This window comes from Paramisgurnus dabryanus, chromosome 8, assembly GCF_030506205.2.
Source record: "Paramisgurnus dabryanus chromosome 8, PD_genome_1.1, whole genome shotgun sequence".
NCBI lineage: Eukaryota > Metazoa > Chordata > Actinopteri > Cypriniformes > Cobitidae > Paramisgurnus > Paramisgurnus dabryanus.
In genome coordinates this window covers 43,348,794-43,367,106 of record NC_133344.1, presented here as the reverse complement: position 1 = coordinate 43,367,106, position 18,313 = coordinate 43,348,794, and the positions used below count along the sequence as shown (strand labels likewise).

The following is an 18,313-nucleotide window of genomic DNA, read 5'->3' as shown; positions in this document are numbered from 1 at the left end:
GGATGGTTTATCAAAATTCTTTTAATAACTTTTTGCCCTGAGTGTCTCCAGATGCTACATACCGTTTTTCGTGGAAATTGGGCAAAAACTAACAATAACAATAGGTGTCTCTGCCACTTCGTGGCTTGACCCCTAAATATAGCTGCAAGCAGAAATACCGGGGTCAAGCCGAAAAGGGCCCAAAAGGATGTAAAATTGAGAAAAACCGAAACACCGAAATAAATTATTATGCCAATTATTAGTACAAATGCATTTATGGCTATCACTGTGTACTAACTTTACTAGGGGTGTGTGACAGATCACAAAACTCACGGTTCAGATCACATAACAGTTTTTGAGGCACGGATCTGATTATTTTTCAGATCAGCAAAAAGGGGGTGGGGAAAATCTAATAACAAATAAAGAAATTACAAACATTTATAAAAAAAGAACAAAGCTGCACATTAATAAGGGCTAACATTAGCATTAGGTACAGAAATCGCATTAAATGAGTCATAACACTGTCTTTATTTATATATATTTAATATAAATTAAATATATTATTATTTTTAGAGCTATTTGTCTCTTTGTTAGACTTAAGTAGGTTAATTGAGGTTACTGTCTCTTTAAATAAGCAGAGACTGGTTTATGACTGTAATCTATACATACACTTAAGACATAAACAAATGTTTTTATTAGAAAAAGAATACTTTGGAGATAATTTTGTTTATATGTGCCCTGTCAATAACAAAGATTTTACGTTCGCTTGTTTGCGGCTTGTTCGCTTGTGTTTTTCATTGCTTTATTCGGCACATGTATGTTAATGGACTATACAGTATGAGACACATTTGCGCGACTCTCTCTAAAGTTTACACATCAAGAGTTCTGATCTTTGAAGGGCAACCACATGTGCCTCTGTGCGTACTTTAGCGCCTTTTTGCGGTTAAATACATCCACGCCGCATACATGTTGCTTCAGACAAGCACGTGCAGGTCGCGGTTTCTGTTTGCGTCATCACAACATTTCGGCCTTATTGTTTCGGTGATAAAAGTCTTTCGGCCGAAAGCCGAAAATGCTCTTTTGGGCCATTTTCGGCCGAAAATTTTCGGTGGCCGAATATTCGGTGCATCCCTAAATAGTTCCATCACAGCATCCCACCAGTCCATCACAGATTTTGCACTGTGGTGCTCTGATAACTACATCCAATTCAACACTGACAAGACAAAAGAACTGGTAATTTATGCATCAAAATCACCCCCTGGACTCAACCACATCAACATCTATGCCATACTAGTTGAACGGGTCAGCACTTTCAAATATCTCGGTCTCACTATTGACAATAAGTTTAACTTCAAGGAACATGTCACCATCACACAGAAACATGCACAACAGAGACTGTATGCCATACGCAAACTAAGATCACTGTACGTTGCCCCTCATCTTCTTCTGCTACTCTACAAAAGCATCATTTAACCTCTTCTACTTTACTGCTCTCCTTGTTTCTTCACCATACTAAGTGTCACCAGCAAGAACAAACTCATTAAAATCTCACACTTAGCATCTAAGATAATACAGCTTCCCACACCCAGGCTCACTGAGGCAAATGACACAGCCATCACACATCTTGCCCACACCATAGTAAGTAGCCCTGACCATCCCCTGAACCGGTTCTTTATTCTACTCCCATCTGGCCGCAGATACAGAACCCTTGACTGGTAAACAGCGCACTTTAAGAAAAGTTTTGCACCATCAGCCATCATTGTTTTAAACAAATCTCTGTGATCATCCCTCTTTTGTGTAATGTTTGTCTGCACTGTTCACCTTTTGCTTGCACTGTGTTAAAGTGGTAGGGAAACTAGAGGGGGGAAGGTATGGTGTTATGTGTATTATATTATTATATGTTATATGTATAAGGCTAGGTGAGAGATGTTAACATCAGATGCTTCTGTCTTCTTCTTGGAATGTGATGAATGTGAAAAAAATATCCTTATGGGACAATAAAGATTCTATTCATGGTAGAGGTCTTCACGGGTCCACTTAGATCCGAAAACCCGAGGTCCGACCCGAGACCCGATCGGGTTCGGGTCTAAAAGTTTCACATGTGCTTCGGACACGGGTCGGGTACAATAATAGCGGCATCCGGTCTCGGGTAATTTAAAAATGAATGTGTTTTTTCTGAACGGATCCGAGAAGACCCGAACTCTCTCGTCTGTGTGCGTCAATGTCCTTTTCAAACCTCTCATCTGTTTGCCAAGAGCGCTTGCGAAATTGTGTGGTTGTCGGAAGGTTCATTTTCGTTGAGACAAACATGTCAGTCAATTATAAATGTACATTTTAGCGGTTACGTTGGTGTTGTCGTCAGATAACAAAGTAAAACGAATGGAGCAGCTCGCCAAATTGGTTTCCAAGGCCACCGGAGTTTCTTTCTGTCTGACTGCTGTGCGTGGGTCTGCAGAATGCACACACGTCAGTGCCGTTTACATTCGGTTCCAGTCGGGTTAAAAAAATGTTTTCACTAGTTCGGGTCGGACTCGGGTCTAATTTTCTTGGGTTTGTCTCGGGTCGGGTCTTTCTTTAAAAATTTTTTATTTATGCACGTCAGGTTCGGGTATGAAGTGATTCGGGTCATTTCGGGTCGGGTACATTTCTTTGGACCCGAGAAGACCTCTAATTCATGGCCATGCTCTTGGTGCAGTTGTGCTAACACCTCATGTTTTATTAGGTTGGGTAATTCAATTCAATTCAATTTTATTTATATAGCGCTTTTCACAATTGTTAATTGTTGCAAAGCAGCTTTACATGAGTAGATGTAGAGGAGAACACTGAAAATCAATAGATAGGATAAGAAGTAGAATATAGCGGCTAAGAATAAACCGTACAAGCGAGCTTATTAATAATGTAACGTATACAGTAAAGTGCTAAGTTAAGCCAAAGTTGGCTGACTCTCCCTGGGACTAAAAAACCCCCTTAGGAGAAAACCCAGTGGAAAAAACTCCTAGAAGGACAAAAAACCCTAGGGAGAAATTAATATATATTTATATATATAGACACGGTAGGGATAGGAAGCAGGTAAGCGGATTAAACTGGTTCAGCCGGTGGTCATTGGTCGCGCATCGGCTGGGCATCACGTTGAAGGACAGCCAGTAGATCGGGGTCGAGGACGAGACAGGGAGACAAAAACAGAATTCTATTAGCGTAGGGGCACTTCACATGTAATGCAAGTGTCATACATTATAGTGGTTTAATTCAGCTCCGTTCCAGACAGGCTAACTGATAACAATCTTCCCCCATCAGGACGTAAAATTTGCTGATACAGTACTCCCTCTTCCTCTACCAAGCGGCCCACTGCTGCAACAGGGTAAGAACTGGCTTAGCCAGCCGGCGCCGTTCTTCGGCCACTGGGCGCTTACCCTATTCCCAAAACTTCAGCACGAGACCAATGACGGAGTCAGCCTTCTGCATAATCCGTATGTCAGAAACAGAATGACCAGGCAATGCACTCATCTCATGTACTGTAGCCTGCATGACACTACTTTCCCTTACGGCCTGCTGCAGTGATTCAGGCACTGAGACACCGGCGGCAATACTCTCAATATGTGACCCGTCACGGAAACCAGTGACACAAGTCGGCAGCACAAGTTTCGAGTAAATGAGAAACAAAGTTTTGCAGAATCTGTAAGTTGAGATCACGAAGAAGCCTCTCCATGTTTGAGATAGCAGTTTTTGTACATTTTAAAGCGTACATTTTGCGGTTGAAATCGGCTTGTTTTTTCTGAGATTCTAGCGTGCAGCTGGGGGCGTCATTGTCTGTGTGTATTTAAATACTGTATAATTGGCTTGTGTTTTCGCCCCCGCCCCCAAAGGGAACAGCGTTGCTCCTGATGGGATAGTTTGCCCAAAAATGAAAATAATGTCATTAATGACTTACCCATATGTCGTTCTAAACTCAGAAGACCTTTGTTCATCTTAGGAACATAGTTTAAGATGTTTTAACGTTAGATTTAGTCCGAGAGCTTTATGTCTCCTCCATTGAAAATCTATGTACGGTTTCCATGTCTAGAAAGGTAATAAAAACATCATCAAAGTAGTCCATGTGACATCAGTGGGTCAGCTTGAATGTGTTGAAGCATCAAAAATACATTTTGGTCCAAAAATAGCAAGAATTACGACTTTATTCAGCATTGTCTTCTCTTCCGGCTCTGTTTAAAAAACCGCGTGAAGTCACGTGACTGTAGTGACGCGGCTGACCTGTCCCTCAGACATGTTTGCTAAGTTTTTTTTCACATTTATAGGGTGCGTCTCCCCAGACTGTAAACGAAGCTTGGGCGCACAAAACTAAATAAAAGAAGCTGGGGGGCGGAACAGATAACAGTCAGTCAGCCGCGTCATACATCAGTCGTGTCACTGACTTTATGCGTGGCGCCGTAGTTGGATGACGTCAAAGTACAGCGAGAGCTCTTCAAGAAATCTTACGGAGTAGTTTAATTTCGACTCGCTCTCGCGGTACTTTGACGTCATCTGTCTGTCAGTTCTTGCAGTGCAGCATGAAGTCAAACACACATAAGTTACACAGAGATCGTTGAATTCTTTATATAATTGCCTACATGTTTTGTCTATCAATATTTTCCATGAAGTCATTGGCTGACTTAGGAACGAGTGAGCGATTGGTAACATCTCTAAAGGACGTCACGTTTTCGACGGCGCTGTTTGGATTACCAATTATGCTACCGCTTCATGTGTTTAACGGAACGTAAATTTTATATAATATTATATATTATATACCCTTACATGTTACGATGTAAATAGTCCTCAGATTGTATATTATATTCTATTACCAGACGGTCATGCGAAATATGATGTAAACAAAAGACTATATATCTATATTTCACGGATTATATGCATTTGTGGACAAAAATGGTCATTGGATGATTCACACGTCTGAAACAGACTGGATTCAACTTGTGATCCCCACAAAGGTAAAAAGTTCTGTTTATTTTTGCATGTTGTCATCCGTACTTCTTTCACAAAATACTACATATGTGACCAGTCACAGAAAGTAGGGACACAAGTCAGATCTGGGGCATTTTGAGTTGTTCATAGATTCTGAAAGTGCAGTTTATAAGCTTTCCAACGATGTGTAACACATGGAAATCTGATAAGATTTGGAGAAGTTGTGGCCATTTGAATGTAACACATTCAAGAAAGAGAATGCTGAGATATTTGAGAAAGAAAAAAGTTAACACTTTCCCTTTTCCCTGGCTGGAGAGACAATAGGGCTCATTTACATCTCATTTAGCTAAGCCATATCCCCTGTAAAGCCGTTTTGAGATACAGATGTTCTTGCATCATATGTAGTATTTTATTACAGAAGTCCGAATGACAAAATGCAAAAATAAACAGGACTTTGACCTTTGTGGGGATCACAAGTCGAATCCAGTCTGTTTCAGATGTGTGGATCATCCAATGACTTTTGTCCACAAATGCGTATAATCTGTGAAATATAGATATATAGTCTATTGTTTACATCAGATTTTTGAACTTCTGGTAATACAATATAATATACAATCTGAGGACTATTTACATCGTAACATGTAAGGGTATATCAGATTACACTCCGGTATTTACGTTCCGTTACACACATGATGTTACCAATCGCTCGCTCGTTCCTCCATCAGACAATGACTTCATGGAAAATATTGATAGACAAAACATGTAGCCAATTATATAAAGAATACAACAATCTCTGTGTAACTTATGAGTTTGACTTCATGCTGCTCACTAAAAGGTGCAAGACCGTAGGGTGTCCCGATTCTCTAATGGTGCTCTCCAGGGGTGATCATAAGTGCACTTAATGCACCCCTTTCGCAAGTGCGCATCAGACCACACTTTGCTATGGGCTATTACCCAGAATCCTTGTGGTGTCCTGACATTTCGAACAGCTAACCAATGAGGGAGCAAAACGGTTGCTATGGTCGGATGCCGGCAAAACTCAGAGGGAAAAGATTTAAAATGTTTACTTCACAAAGATTAGTTTAATGAGGAATTTCATACTCCTAAAATAATAGAGTTTAATGGCTTACTTCAGTTATTATGTCACAAAACACATAAGTATTAGTGATAATATTACCTAACATTTTACTTTATAGTACATTTATTGTGAAATTACTAACAGCTGGAAAACGCTCTGAGCGGGAGTCAAACCAGCAATCGATCCGCCATGTGAGTCGAACGCTCCGAAAGCCCGGGCAAACTTCACCACCCTCCGCATCCATCTCTGTCATGCGGACGTGTGGGAGATAGAACCGGGCACGTGGAGTGAAGCACCCGCAGGATGGAACAATTGGGAAATTAGGGAATGATATTTACTCACTGCACCGCCTTTATACAGTGGTCTCTGTTGCAACATCAAATTACATCTTCTATAGTCTTAATACATCACTCATTTATGTAGTATATCGCGTTAATGATTACAAGGTTGTAAAAAGATGAATGGACAGATAACCTCATGAGCAGGGTAGAATAATTCATTTCAAAGCTTGTCATTTTACTCTTAAGACAAACATTTAAGATATTCTTATGTAAATATTTGAGAATATTAAGAAGTGTTTGAGAATTGCACTTATAAACATTCTTACGAACTTCTTATAATTTATCTAAACTACTTTCCTATTTTTTTGTCTTAAGAACGTTTTCGTGAATCCAGCCCCAGATCACGACAGAAGAGACGTAGATAGTGAAGTGTGCCAAACTGTCCCAATTCTGCTCTTCACGCTTCGGGCTTTGTTCCGCCCCAGCTTTTTTATATTTCTTTTGTTTTGTGCGCCTGAGCTTCATTTACAGTCTGGGGATACGCACGCTATAAGTTTGAAAAAAATAAATAAAACCAAGCAAACATGTCTGAGGAACAGGGCAGTCGCTTCACTACAGTCACCTGACTTCACGCTCGAGCCGGAAGAGAAGACAATGCTGAATAAAGTCGTAATTCTTGCTATTTTTGGACCAAACTGTATTTTTGATGCTTCAACACAATCTTACTGACCCACTGATGTCACATGGACTACTTTGATGATGTTTTTATTACCTTTCTGGACATGGAAACCGTACATAGATTTTCAATGGAGGAGACATAAAGCTCTCGGACTAAATCTAAAGTTAAAACATCTTAAACTGTGTTCCGAAGATGAACGGAGGTCTTCTGAGTTTAGAACGACATAAGGGTAAGTCATTAATGACATTATTTTCATTTTTGGGCGAACTATCCCATCAGGAGCAACGCTGTTCCCTTTGGGGGTGGAGGTGAAAACACAAGCTTATCCAGTATGTAAATATACACACAGACAATGACGCCCCCGCTGCACGCTAGAATCTCTGGAAAAACAACCGATTTCAACCGCAAAATGTATGCTTTTAAATATACATAAACTGCTATCTCAAACATGGAGAGGCTTCTTCGTGATATCAACTAACAGATTCTGCAATAAAACGAAAATCACAAATTTTGAAAAAAAACTTTGTTTCTCATTTTCTCGAAACTTGTCCTGCTGCTTGTGTCCCTGGTTTCTGTGACGAGTCACATATGATGCTAGAACATCTGTATCTCAAAACGGCTTTACAGGGGGTATGGCTTAGCTAAATGAGATGTAAATGAGCCCTAATGTCTCTCCAGGCAGGGAAAAGTGTTAACTCTTCTTCCTCAAATTTCTCAGCATTCTCTTTCTTGAATGTGTTATATTCAAATGGCTCGGCAGCCCAGTGATGTTCGGTAGTCCCTAGTTCAGGCTTCAGCTGGCACTTGGGAGAGCACTGCTCCCAGACCTCTTGACAAAGTGCCTATAATAGCTGGCGAACCCGAGAAAAGTCCTTAGTTCCGAGACATTCGTAGGGCAATGCCACTGTGCAACAGCCTCGATTTTCCCTGGGTCAGTTGCTACCCCCTGTGCTGATATGACATGCCCCAAGTATTTTACCTCCTGCTTAAAGAATGCGCACTTCTCCAACTTTGCCTTTAGCCCTTCTCTTTCCAAATGGCCCAAGACAATCCCCAATCTCTCCAAATGCTGAACTACAGAGGAGGAAAACATAACAACGTCATTGAGATACAACAACAGGGATTGGCATTGCTGGTCACCGAAACAGGCGCTCCATCAGCCTTTGGAATGTTCTTGCTGCATTACAAAGGCCGAAGGGCATCCGGTTGAATCAAATAGCCTGAATGGTGTACAGAATGCAGTCTTGGACCTATCCTGTTTCGATACAGGAACTTGCAGGTACCTGCTGGCTAAGTCCAAAGTGGAAAACCAGTGGGCACCAGACGGTGAGTCTAGTGACTCCTCAATGGGAGGAAGGGGGAACGCATCCTTCCTTGTCTTGGCATTTAAGTGACGGTAGTCTACACACATGCACAGACTACCGTCCTTCTTTTTAACCAAAACAATCGGTGATGCATATGGACTACCACTCTCGCGAACTATACCTGCTTCCGTCAGTTGATTGATATGGGTTTTTACAACCTCATTTTCAGATGGAGGTATTTGCCGGTACCGCTGGCACACGGGGACGTGATCCGACACAGGTATATCACGGGAAATCAGCTGAGTACAGCCTATATCCTCCTCATGATACAAGAACACTGATTGATACTTCTATAAAAGGGCTCTGACATCAGCCTGTTCTACATCAGACAACGCAGATAAATCAATAGACTAAATCTGACTAGATAAGGAAAACTCCTCCCCTGCACTGTGGGAGTGCACTGTGGCAGCCGTTTGCCTTAACTTCAACTACCCCCTGAGGCAGATTAACCAAATAGACCTCCCTCAAATTACCCACTAATTTGGTACGGCGAAGCACCACGTCCACTGTGCCAACATTTACCACTGGCACATAAACAGTACCTCAAACGACCCGTACTAAAGCAGGTGAGGCTAAAAGTACAGCTGGAAGGCCTGACTCAGGGGGTTCAAACTAAACAACACGGCTGTCATACTGGGCTGAGCAAGTTGTGGTTACGCACTTAATAGTACCTCCTGGGATGTGCTGCACCCTACTTCCACGCATCCGCACCCCACCTACCTGCTCAGAGTAATTGTTAACAACAACGTGCTGACAATATTGAAAAGCTCTCGATACATTTGGGAGTTGCGTGACCACAGAGAGGTAAAAGAAAGCAGTGCCATGTTGACCAAAGAGCTCCTGGTAACACTGGCTAAGTATATTCATCCCTAACACACCAGGGACGTCTACACTCAAACCACTAGGAGGATCCCGAACCACCAGGACACCACAACCAACAACCAACCTGCCGCACAATTCGACATCCAATTCTAAATACGCAATTTACCGGATCGCTAGCCCGTTAGCCGCGCGAAGCTGCAACCACTGAGAGAACCACATCCCCATCACACTCCCGAGCAAAATGGCCTGAACGCTGACACCGTTTACATATGACTGGACCAGAACGTGGCAAACGGCTATGCACATTTGGGATTTGAAGACAAGCAACTGTTTGAGCGAGCTGATTTAGCTGTTGCTGCTGCTGTCGTAACATCTCTTGCAGCTCACGCATCTCTGACTGCTGTGGAGACTTTTCCCCAGCCACAGATGTCCCTCCACATACCCCATACTGAAGACCGTAGGCTAATGGGACGGACTGACTATGCATCCCCTCGCGTTCCCACATAATCGCTTCTCCACGGACCTACAATATTGTAACAGAAGGTTGGCAACGAACCAACTGCTTAAGCTCACTTCGCAACGCACTAAAGGAGACATGCTCCACGAATTGATCCCGCAATACAGTCTCTGCATCCATAATAGCATTGGGTGCTTGAGTCCTAACCCTCTCTAAAAGAGCAATAAGTGCAAGGGAGAATTCTAACAGCGTCTCACCTTCCTGTTGCTTCCTAAAAAAGAAAGCCTCTTGCAATGCTACGTACGACTGTGAACACCCATAAAGATCCAGCAACGCTTTATTAATTTTAACTGGATCTCCACGCTCCGCCTCAGGACCATATCGAATCTCCTCTCGGGCCTCACCCTCTAGGTGATAAAATAAAAAGAACGCCTGTTCATTTGTTCCCATATAACGCGCCCTCATACATGCCCATGCCTCCTCGACCTATGAATCAATGCTTACACCAGACTTACCATTAAACTTTAGGCACCAATGCTCCCGAGGCACAAAAACTAATTGCTCTGGTGCATTACGCCACTGTCGTAACAGCCAATAAAAAATTAATTTCCGACTATTGGGAATTTAACCAAAGAATAAACAAGTGCCCCCTAGAGGCACGCACAGGTTCGAATCGCCAGGAGTCATAAATAATGTTACAAAAACATTTTTGTTTAAATTTTACAAATATAAAAAATGGCCACTCATCTCACAGATAAAACACACTTCAGTTGTGGGCAAAGGAGCTTGGGCTTACCAACAGGGGCAGTCTCATGTAGCCAAATTAAATAAATCACTACAATCAGGTAAACAAATTAGCACACACACAGACTGGTGTCAGTGAAGAGCACAACACACGGTGAAGGACACACCACCACCAAAATAGAGCCACTCATCTGCTCCCAGATCCTGCCAAAACAAAAATAAATATTTTTATCATTTTACTGAATGCAAGCGCTGTGCCTTAAATGAGCGCGGTAGGCAAAGAAAGTTAAAAAAAACAATAAACTTATAATGCAGCTCAAAAGACCAAATTGCACAGAGTAAAGGCTCTCACTAAACTGGGTTAAGTAAGTCACAAGAACATTCCACAGCTTCAAATATATTTGTATGTATGAAATGATGTCATGCCCGGTCTCAGAGTCTGCATAAATCAAATAAACAAAACCCAAAACTTTCCGAACAAAATGTCCTTGGCTTCACAACCAAATAATAATAGTAATAAGAAAAGAAAGGGAATTAACTAAACAATTGAGTTCAAATCAAATTATTTGGAACACCAAAACACAAATAGAGAAATTAAATGATTAATGTATCAACCAAAGAAAAGAAAGGACTTTAACCCCGCTGAAAACAAAATTAGAAGAAAAGACACTTTCAGACACTCAATAAACAGCCGCTTCAGCCTTTTTTAAAAGTCAAAAGAGAACACACATTTGCGGTTCAAAACACACACTGGAAACAAAACAGCAGCGCCGCTGAGGCACAGAGCATGGAATATGCCGCATGAAGTATGCAGCACAGAGCATAAAGTATGCAACGCAGACAAACATCACTTAAAACGCAGCTATTGCCTTCGCCTTGCGCCTACGAACACAAAGCAAGATGTTATACTGCTCTTTCTTCTCCGTTAGCTTAGTGCTCAAGCAGCCAGTGATACTCACAGTAGGAAACAATTAGAAGAGGTTAAGAGGTTAGTAATCCCAACCCTAAAAGAACGCGGCACCAGTTTCCCCGCTAAGCAGAGAATAAATTGCCCTTAAAATATATAACGCAGACACATCAGAGCACTAGCGATCCAAAACAAAACACGTTATAAACACACGTCATCATACACACGGCCCGCTCTGCTTACCTCTCGGTTGTCCACACTCGGGTCCTCACGCAGCAAACAGACGCAAATGACAGTGGTTAGCAGCTTCGGCAGTCCTTACCAACTAAAACTTATTTCAAAGGGTCATGAGACCAAACAGAAAACACCCTCAACATTGAAGTTAACACTCCACTCGAGCAAGCAGCGTCGGCACGTTGATGATGTAACGTCCCCCCAACAATGACACACGCCTACCAAATGGCGCACTTCATGTGGACTGTCGGTCTCGTGGCCTTAAATTGCGTGTGCTCGCTTATTCTACGAGTCCGTAGGGTGTCCCATCTGTAATTTTACGCTTTGAAGTGTGCTCATCAGTGCCTCCTTTGCCACCTTGACTGCATCAGGCTTCGCGCACTTTACCAACCCAGAAGTCCTTGCGAAAAACAATCAGACCAATCATACGACGAAAGGGAGGAGTTCACACTGACGGGCAACTTCTCTACCTTTTTCCGGTGTGACGCTCGAGTCTGTCCCGAAATACGACTCTGGTGCCCCGACGTGGACTCGCATCAAGGGTCCCTAAAGTCTGGACTTCATGATGTCATCAAAGTGTGGACTCTGAGGAGGACCTTCTTCTTTTTCTTCTGTTGTTTAAATGGCGGGTGGCAAACCAACTGAAGGTGCATTTACCACCACCTACTGGATTGTAGTATGGAACACTACTTGGTTGTATAAATTTAGTGACAAAACACAAAATATATATATATATATATATATATATATATATATACATACTACTACTACTACTACTACTACTAATAATAATAATAATAATAACCAGTTTCGTATTTCCTATTTTATATAAACTTTGATGAAATACCACATGTTGTCTGAGTGTTTCCTACCTGTACTTTTAGTTTTTCATTGATCACTTCCACATTAATTTCCTCAATTCCAAATACTTTTCAGCAGCTCTCACTATGATTTTAATTCTCTCTGTCCGACTTTCCGTTTGTGCTGAACAGTTATAAATGCTACAAAAACATTTTATCAATCTTCATTGGATCTTTCTCAGTCTCTACTATGCTTTTGTTCATTTTCTGAGGTGCAGCTTTCGGTAACACTTTATTTTATGACCCGCAAAGTACCGCGTAATTAAACCGAATTTACAGCGTACCTATTTGTAACAACAGGGTAGGTAACCTGTAGGTATAAGGGAATAATATTTTAAGTTTGGGGTAATAAGGGGGTAAGAATATGAAGAATTATAAATTATTTATACTCTAAGTATTTTATAACAACAGGGTACCTATTGTAATATTACGTGGTATGTATGACTTAGTCAAGTCTATGGGGAAATTATGTTTTATTTATTTTTTATTGTGAATTTTTCATATTGACTACTGAATGTTGTATACAGTCAATGTCTACGAGCCACATCGGCAAATAAATATAACAGCATATCACTTTTATTTTAGTAGCCTATATTACTTGCTTTTAATAACAAAAGATTTAATGTGGTTATCTTTTTTTTAAGGTAAGTACAATAAAAATAGCAACTTATTCCGTATTTACCAGGAAACTCCTACATTTGCGGACATATTTGAAGTGGTGCTTTGCAATTTATTTACTGTAAACACAAGTATTTTAGCCAAATATAATTTATGCAATGGCAAACCAGAATGAAACAACAGCAGATATCAGCTTCCGCTAAAGCAAAAGACGACTACATGCGTAGGCTACTGCGCAGGTGTAGAGCGCGCGGCCGTCTGCAGGAGGTTTGCTGGAACGCGATCCTGAGGTGAAATTTCTTTAAGAGGTTTTAAAAACGTTCTACACTGTGGAGTACGGCTGCGAGTGATGTTATCAGGATCCGTATGCTGGATAAGGTGACTGGTTTTGTTAATACATGACTCACGCATTTCAAACAATGTTTTTCAAGAAAGTTGCTAGCTAACGGTAGCAGGTTAGCTAGCACATAAGTAAGCCTAAAGTTATTAACGTAACTGGCTCAGAAAACTCTGTTTCTGTCAAGGCACAGTGAAGAAACATTTACTGAAGGCTTTCATTTATGTTTTTTATCTGTAATGCAGAACAGCATTTGTGAGACGACATCAAATCATCATCCGAGTGGACAAGAACACCAACAGAGGAAGCCAAGCCGCAAAAACAATGAAAAATTGTCATGACTTTTTATTTTAAATAAAAGTTATGTGATAATAAACATTAAGTGTTGGCTTAATTATTGTGTTTTAAAGATGTTTTGAAATAAGTTGTTTTAAAATAAAAATATTCTGTATGTTTATGGTATTTACCCTATAACATTTATAACAAGAGGTGAACAAAGCACCACTTTAGTTTACAGCCCGCAAATATGTGAGTTACCTGGTACATACACAGAACAATCGGGGAATAAGCCCCACTTTAGTTTACAGCCCGCAAATATGTGAGTTACCTGATACATACACAGAACAATCGGGGAATAAGCCTCACTTTAGTTTACAGCCCGCAAATATGTGAGTTACCTGGTACATACACAGAACAATCGGGGAATAAGCCCCACTTCAATTTACAGCCCGCAAATATAAGAGTTACCTGGTACATACACAGAACAATCGGGGAATAAGCCCCACTTCAATTTACAGCCCGCAAATATAAGAGTTACCTGGTAACTCCTGTATACATATACAGATCAAAGAGGTACAAGTTGCTATTATTTTTATTGTGTGTTATATTTTATTTGCCGACGTGGCTTGTAGACATCAACTGTAGGCTATACAAAACACTTCATCAGGTAAGTAGCAAATATGAAAAAAAAAACATATTACACATAGACCATACTACCCATAGACGTAAGTCATACATACCACGTAATATTACAATAGGTACCCTGTAGTTATGAAATACTTAGAGAATAATTTTCCATATATTCTTACCCCCTGATTACCCCAAACTTAAAATATTGTTCCCTTATAACCAGTGGCGGCGTTTCACGAAAACCTAGGGTATGGCAAAACTTCTTCGTACAAGAAGGCCATTCAAAAATTCAAATAACGAATATGAAACCACATTATATCCATATGTGTACATACTCCACCAACCTGTATACAATCATACTATGATTGCACGGATGTACACTTACAGACAACAATACGGAAGCAATACAAATGAAAAATAGAAATCATGGTTGTTTAAAATGCTTTTCAAATGTTGTCATTCTTAACTAAGTGCAACTCCAGCAACAGATAAACTAAAACAAGATAATATCAAAACATACTGTAACATCCCTTCACAAATCTTTTCATGACAGCCGCCAATAAACACTTATAAAAACACAATAAAGACTTTTAATGATGTGATAGAGCGTTATTTAACCCAGCCAGCTAACCAACTAAGACTAAAACACTAAATAAAACTCTTATAGTAAAACAGGGCTAAATGCAAAAACAAGTCTTACCTTTTGTCGTCGTGCAGTTTTTATTCCACAAGTCGCCATATTCAAAAACGCGCGCAAATAATTAATACAATTCACTTCGACTGCGCTATTTCCCAGAATAAGAGAACATGTTTATTTATCCACAGAGAACAAATGATCATTTTACTTCTGGAATAATGTATGCAATATGCATTGCGCGAGTGTGGGGGAGAACTGTTTGAATGTTAAAACAAAAAAAGGAGTTTACTTGCGAAAATAAAGATTTTAACAACAGCGGTCATCATGAAACCTCCTGCACAAGTTGATGACATCAAAGTACCGTGAGGGTGAGGCGAGAAATCATCGGAAGAGTTTGCTTTCAAACCGCTCTCGCGGCACGTTGATGTCATCCACATGTCAGTTCCTGTATTATAGCATGAAGTCGAGCACACGCGTAAATTATCCATATTAGTGATGTACCAATGTTCAGATATGTTCTACTGAAAAAATTTAACATTATCTTTAATGAGCTTCATTATAGCCTGTTGATTTCTGGTGTTTTGTCTGACTGCTAGGGTATGGCAACTGCCATACCCTGCCATACGCAAACCCGGCCCCTGCTTATAACTACAAGTATGTACTGTAGAGGTACCCTGTTGTTACAAATAGGTACGCTGTAAATTCGGTTTAATTACGCGGTACTTTGCGGGTCGTAAAATAAAGTGTTACCCAGCTTTCTTAATTTCTTTTGTTTCCTGTTCCACGTTCTTCAGGGCCTAAGCATATGTTAACCCATTTTCCACTCTTACATTTGTATTTTTAAAATCTTTGTTTCCCTCTTCAAATTGCCGCATCATGGCCAAATCTTTGACATTTATAACATCTTAATGGGGGAGGTACATAAGGTCTAACCCTGTAACTCATGTATCCTAAATATACCGGTCATTTATCCTCATCGAAATGTAACATCACAGATAAACTATCCTTCTTTTCTTTGTCTTTGACATACTGAAGCCTTCTTTCTTCCTTTACTACTGCTCCAGAGATATTCTTTTTGATTCTTTCTGTTGTCATGTCAATCGGGATTCCTGTTATTACTCCTCTTACCCAGTTTCTCTCTTCTGGAATTTGACTTATTACTTTTTTCCCCAGTAAAGTCTTCATTCCTATTGCCTTTTCCTGTTGCTTGTTTATCTTTGCAAAATAATAACAGTTTACCACCCCTTACCATTTTTGCCTTATCAATTGGTGCTATCTCGTCATTAATCGCTTTAGTTAATTTCAGCGGATTTATTGCAGATTCAGGTTCAGATTCTCAGCTCTCAGACAGCTCTCAACCAAAAATACTTTTATTATATAACAAAAACACCCTTGAGGGGGTAAACAAGGCAAGAATATAAATGATAACATACAACAAGACATGGCAAAACAAAACAGGACCCATGACAGTGTCAAACGTGACACACAATGATCCGACACAGGACATCACACACAATGGCTTTAAATAGGGAAAAACTAAACTAGGGAACGAGGACACACAGGTGAAGGGCGTAAACTAATAATGAATAATTAACAAGGCAACGAGGAGGTGGGGTCAAGACTTAAGACAGGAGAGCACGAGGCACACAAACACAGGCCACGTGACTCTCCACACAAAACAAGACAACAGTGAGGGCTGCCATGACCCTATCACATGAAACACATAAGACATACAGGGCAGACAGGATCATGACAATATTCCTCCTTTCGTATTCTTAACTGATGTCTTCACTTTTCACCATCAGAATCTGAAAACTGGTCCCAGTTTGACTTTCTTTTCCGATTTTCAACTACCTTCCATTCATTACCTCCATTCTCCTCACCTAACACGTCCTCCTCCATTTCCAGATCACTTCCAAAATCACCTATGTTTCCAACCATGCGTACTCCACTGTCATCCCGGCTGTTGCCAACCGGGTTGTTGGGAAACATGAGATTTCTCAACAATTTTCCGACAAGTTAAAACTTAAATTTGAACTCAACCGCCATTGTGACACCTAGGCGACAGGGCTGACGCACATCTACGACCGTCATGCTGCATTTTTATACATTCAGAGTCACCACCCATTGGCTAAAACCTCACAGTACAAAAATAGGAGGGGCACGAACCCATCCTGCCATACAAGTATTCTGAAATTTTAAGTGTTGTGTCAGAAACAGACTAAATTTGAGTATAACTACTGGTAATTGTTTTTCAGCTATTTAAGGTTATGGGCTCTCAATATTTCCCAGCACGCTCTGTGCTTTTCCAGAAGGAGTCAAGTGGAGTTACGTTTCGTGTGCCTGCTTTGATCTATCTGCCTCACTGCAGTCGTTTTCTGGCATTCTGTGAGGAGCGACTGACTCCTGCGGACAATCAGGCACATCTGCTGGTCATGCGCAAAGGAACTTTTCAGAAAAACTATGTAGAGGTGAGCTAGGGTCTAACATATGCTTTTTTTCAGGGAGCATAATTAGGTAAAGGAAATGACACCCAAAACATCTTTCCTCTTTGTCCTTCTCATTTAAGGTGGGGTAAACGTTATTAGAAAAACATCTGGGAAAATATTTGGGACAAGTACCACAACAGGCATGTTTACTAATTATGGGGAGGATAGAGCGCTCAGAAAAGATTCAGTAAAGGACACTGATATTTACCCCTCTGAAAGGGGTTTTTTCATTCCTCTGTTCGCCAAATGTATTTGAATGGGTAACTGAAAGCGACACAATTGCGCAACTTCCTCTAGAGTTTATTGATCAAGAGTTTTGGGATGATTACTTCCAATTGGAATTCGCCCACTTACTGTGAGTCTGCAACTTGTGCATGGGGTCAGTTTCCAGGCATTTTTTGGCAATATTCTGTCCTCTTCCTCTTATGCCAGTTGTTGAGTGTCACCTTCCGTGTGAAATGGAGAGATCCTTTTGGGTGTAAGGTTGTGTTTGTTTTGGTGATTTTACATAGCAACAAGGTTTACCAGAAAATGCGTACCCCACCTTTAAAACTTTACATGCATAACAGTATGATTTTCTAAAAAGCTACTTTGAAATTATGTGGATTGTTAACACTGCAAAACATTCTGATTTTCTCTCTCTTATCTCCAGTGGAAGGACATGCAGGTGTTGAGCACGGCTCAACTGCTAGGCCATCGTTCAATGAACCCTTGCCCTGTTTATGATGAGTTCACAAACACAGTTTTCCTGTTTTTCATTGCTGTTTTGGGTCACACCTCTGAGTCTTACCAGTTAATTACAGGCAAGAATGTGACCCGCCTTTGCTTTGTGTCCAGCAATGACCAAGGGGACACCTGGAGCCCTGTCACAGACCTTACTAAGATGGTTCTAGGAGATAACATTAAAGGTAAGGTCCTTTTCCCTCAAAGGTTTAATGGAAACATGTCATTTTTGTTTTTTAGAATAT

At 40.7% G+C, this 18,313-nt stretch overlaps 1 protein-coding gene across 1 annotated transcript in view; it reads left to right on the top strand.

The window, feature by feature from the left end:
- Positions 1-18,313, top strand: part of neu4 (sialidase 4) — a 36,890-nt gene that overhangs the window by 16,621 nt on the left and 1,956 nt on the right. Inside the window, exons 2-3 of the mRNA XM_065271187.2 lie at positions 17,115-17,327; positions 17,998-18,253. Of these exons, the coding sequence (XP_065127259.1) occupies positions 17,127-17,327; positions 17,998-18,253 (457 nt within the window). The 5' untranslated portion in view covers positions 17,115-17,126. The remainder of the gene's footprint in view (positions 1-17,114; positions 17,328-17,997; positions 18,254-18,313) is intronic.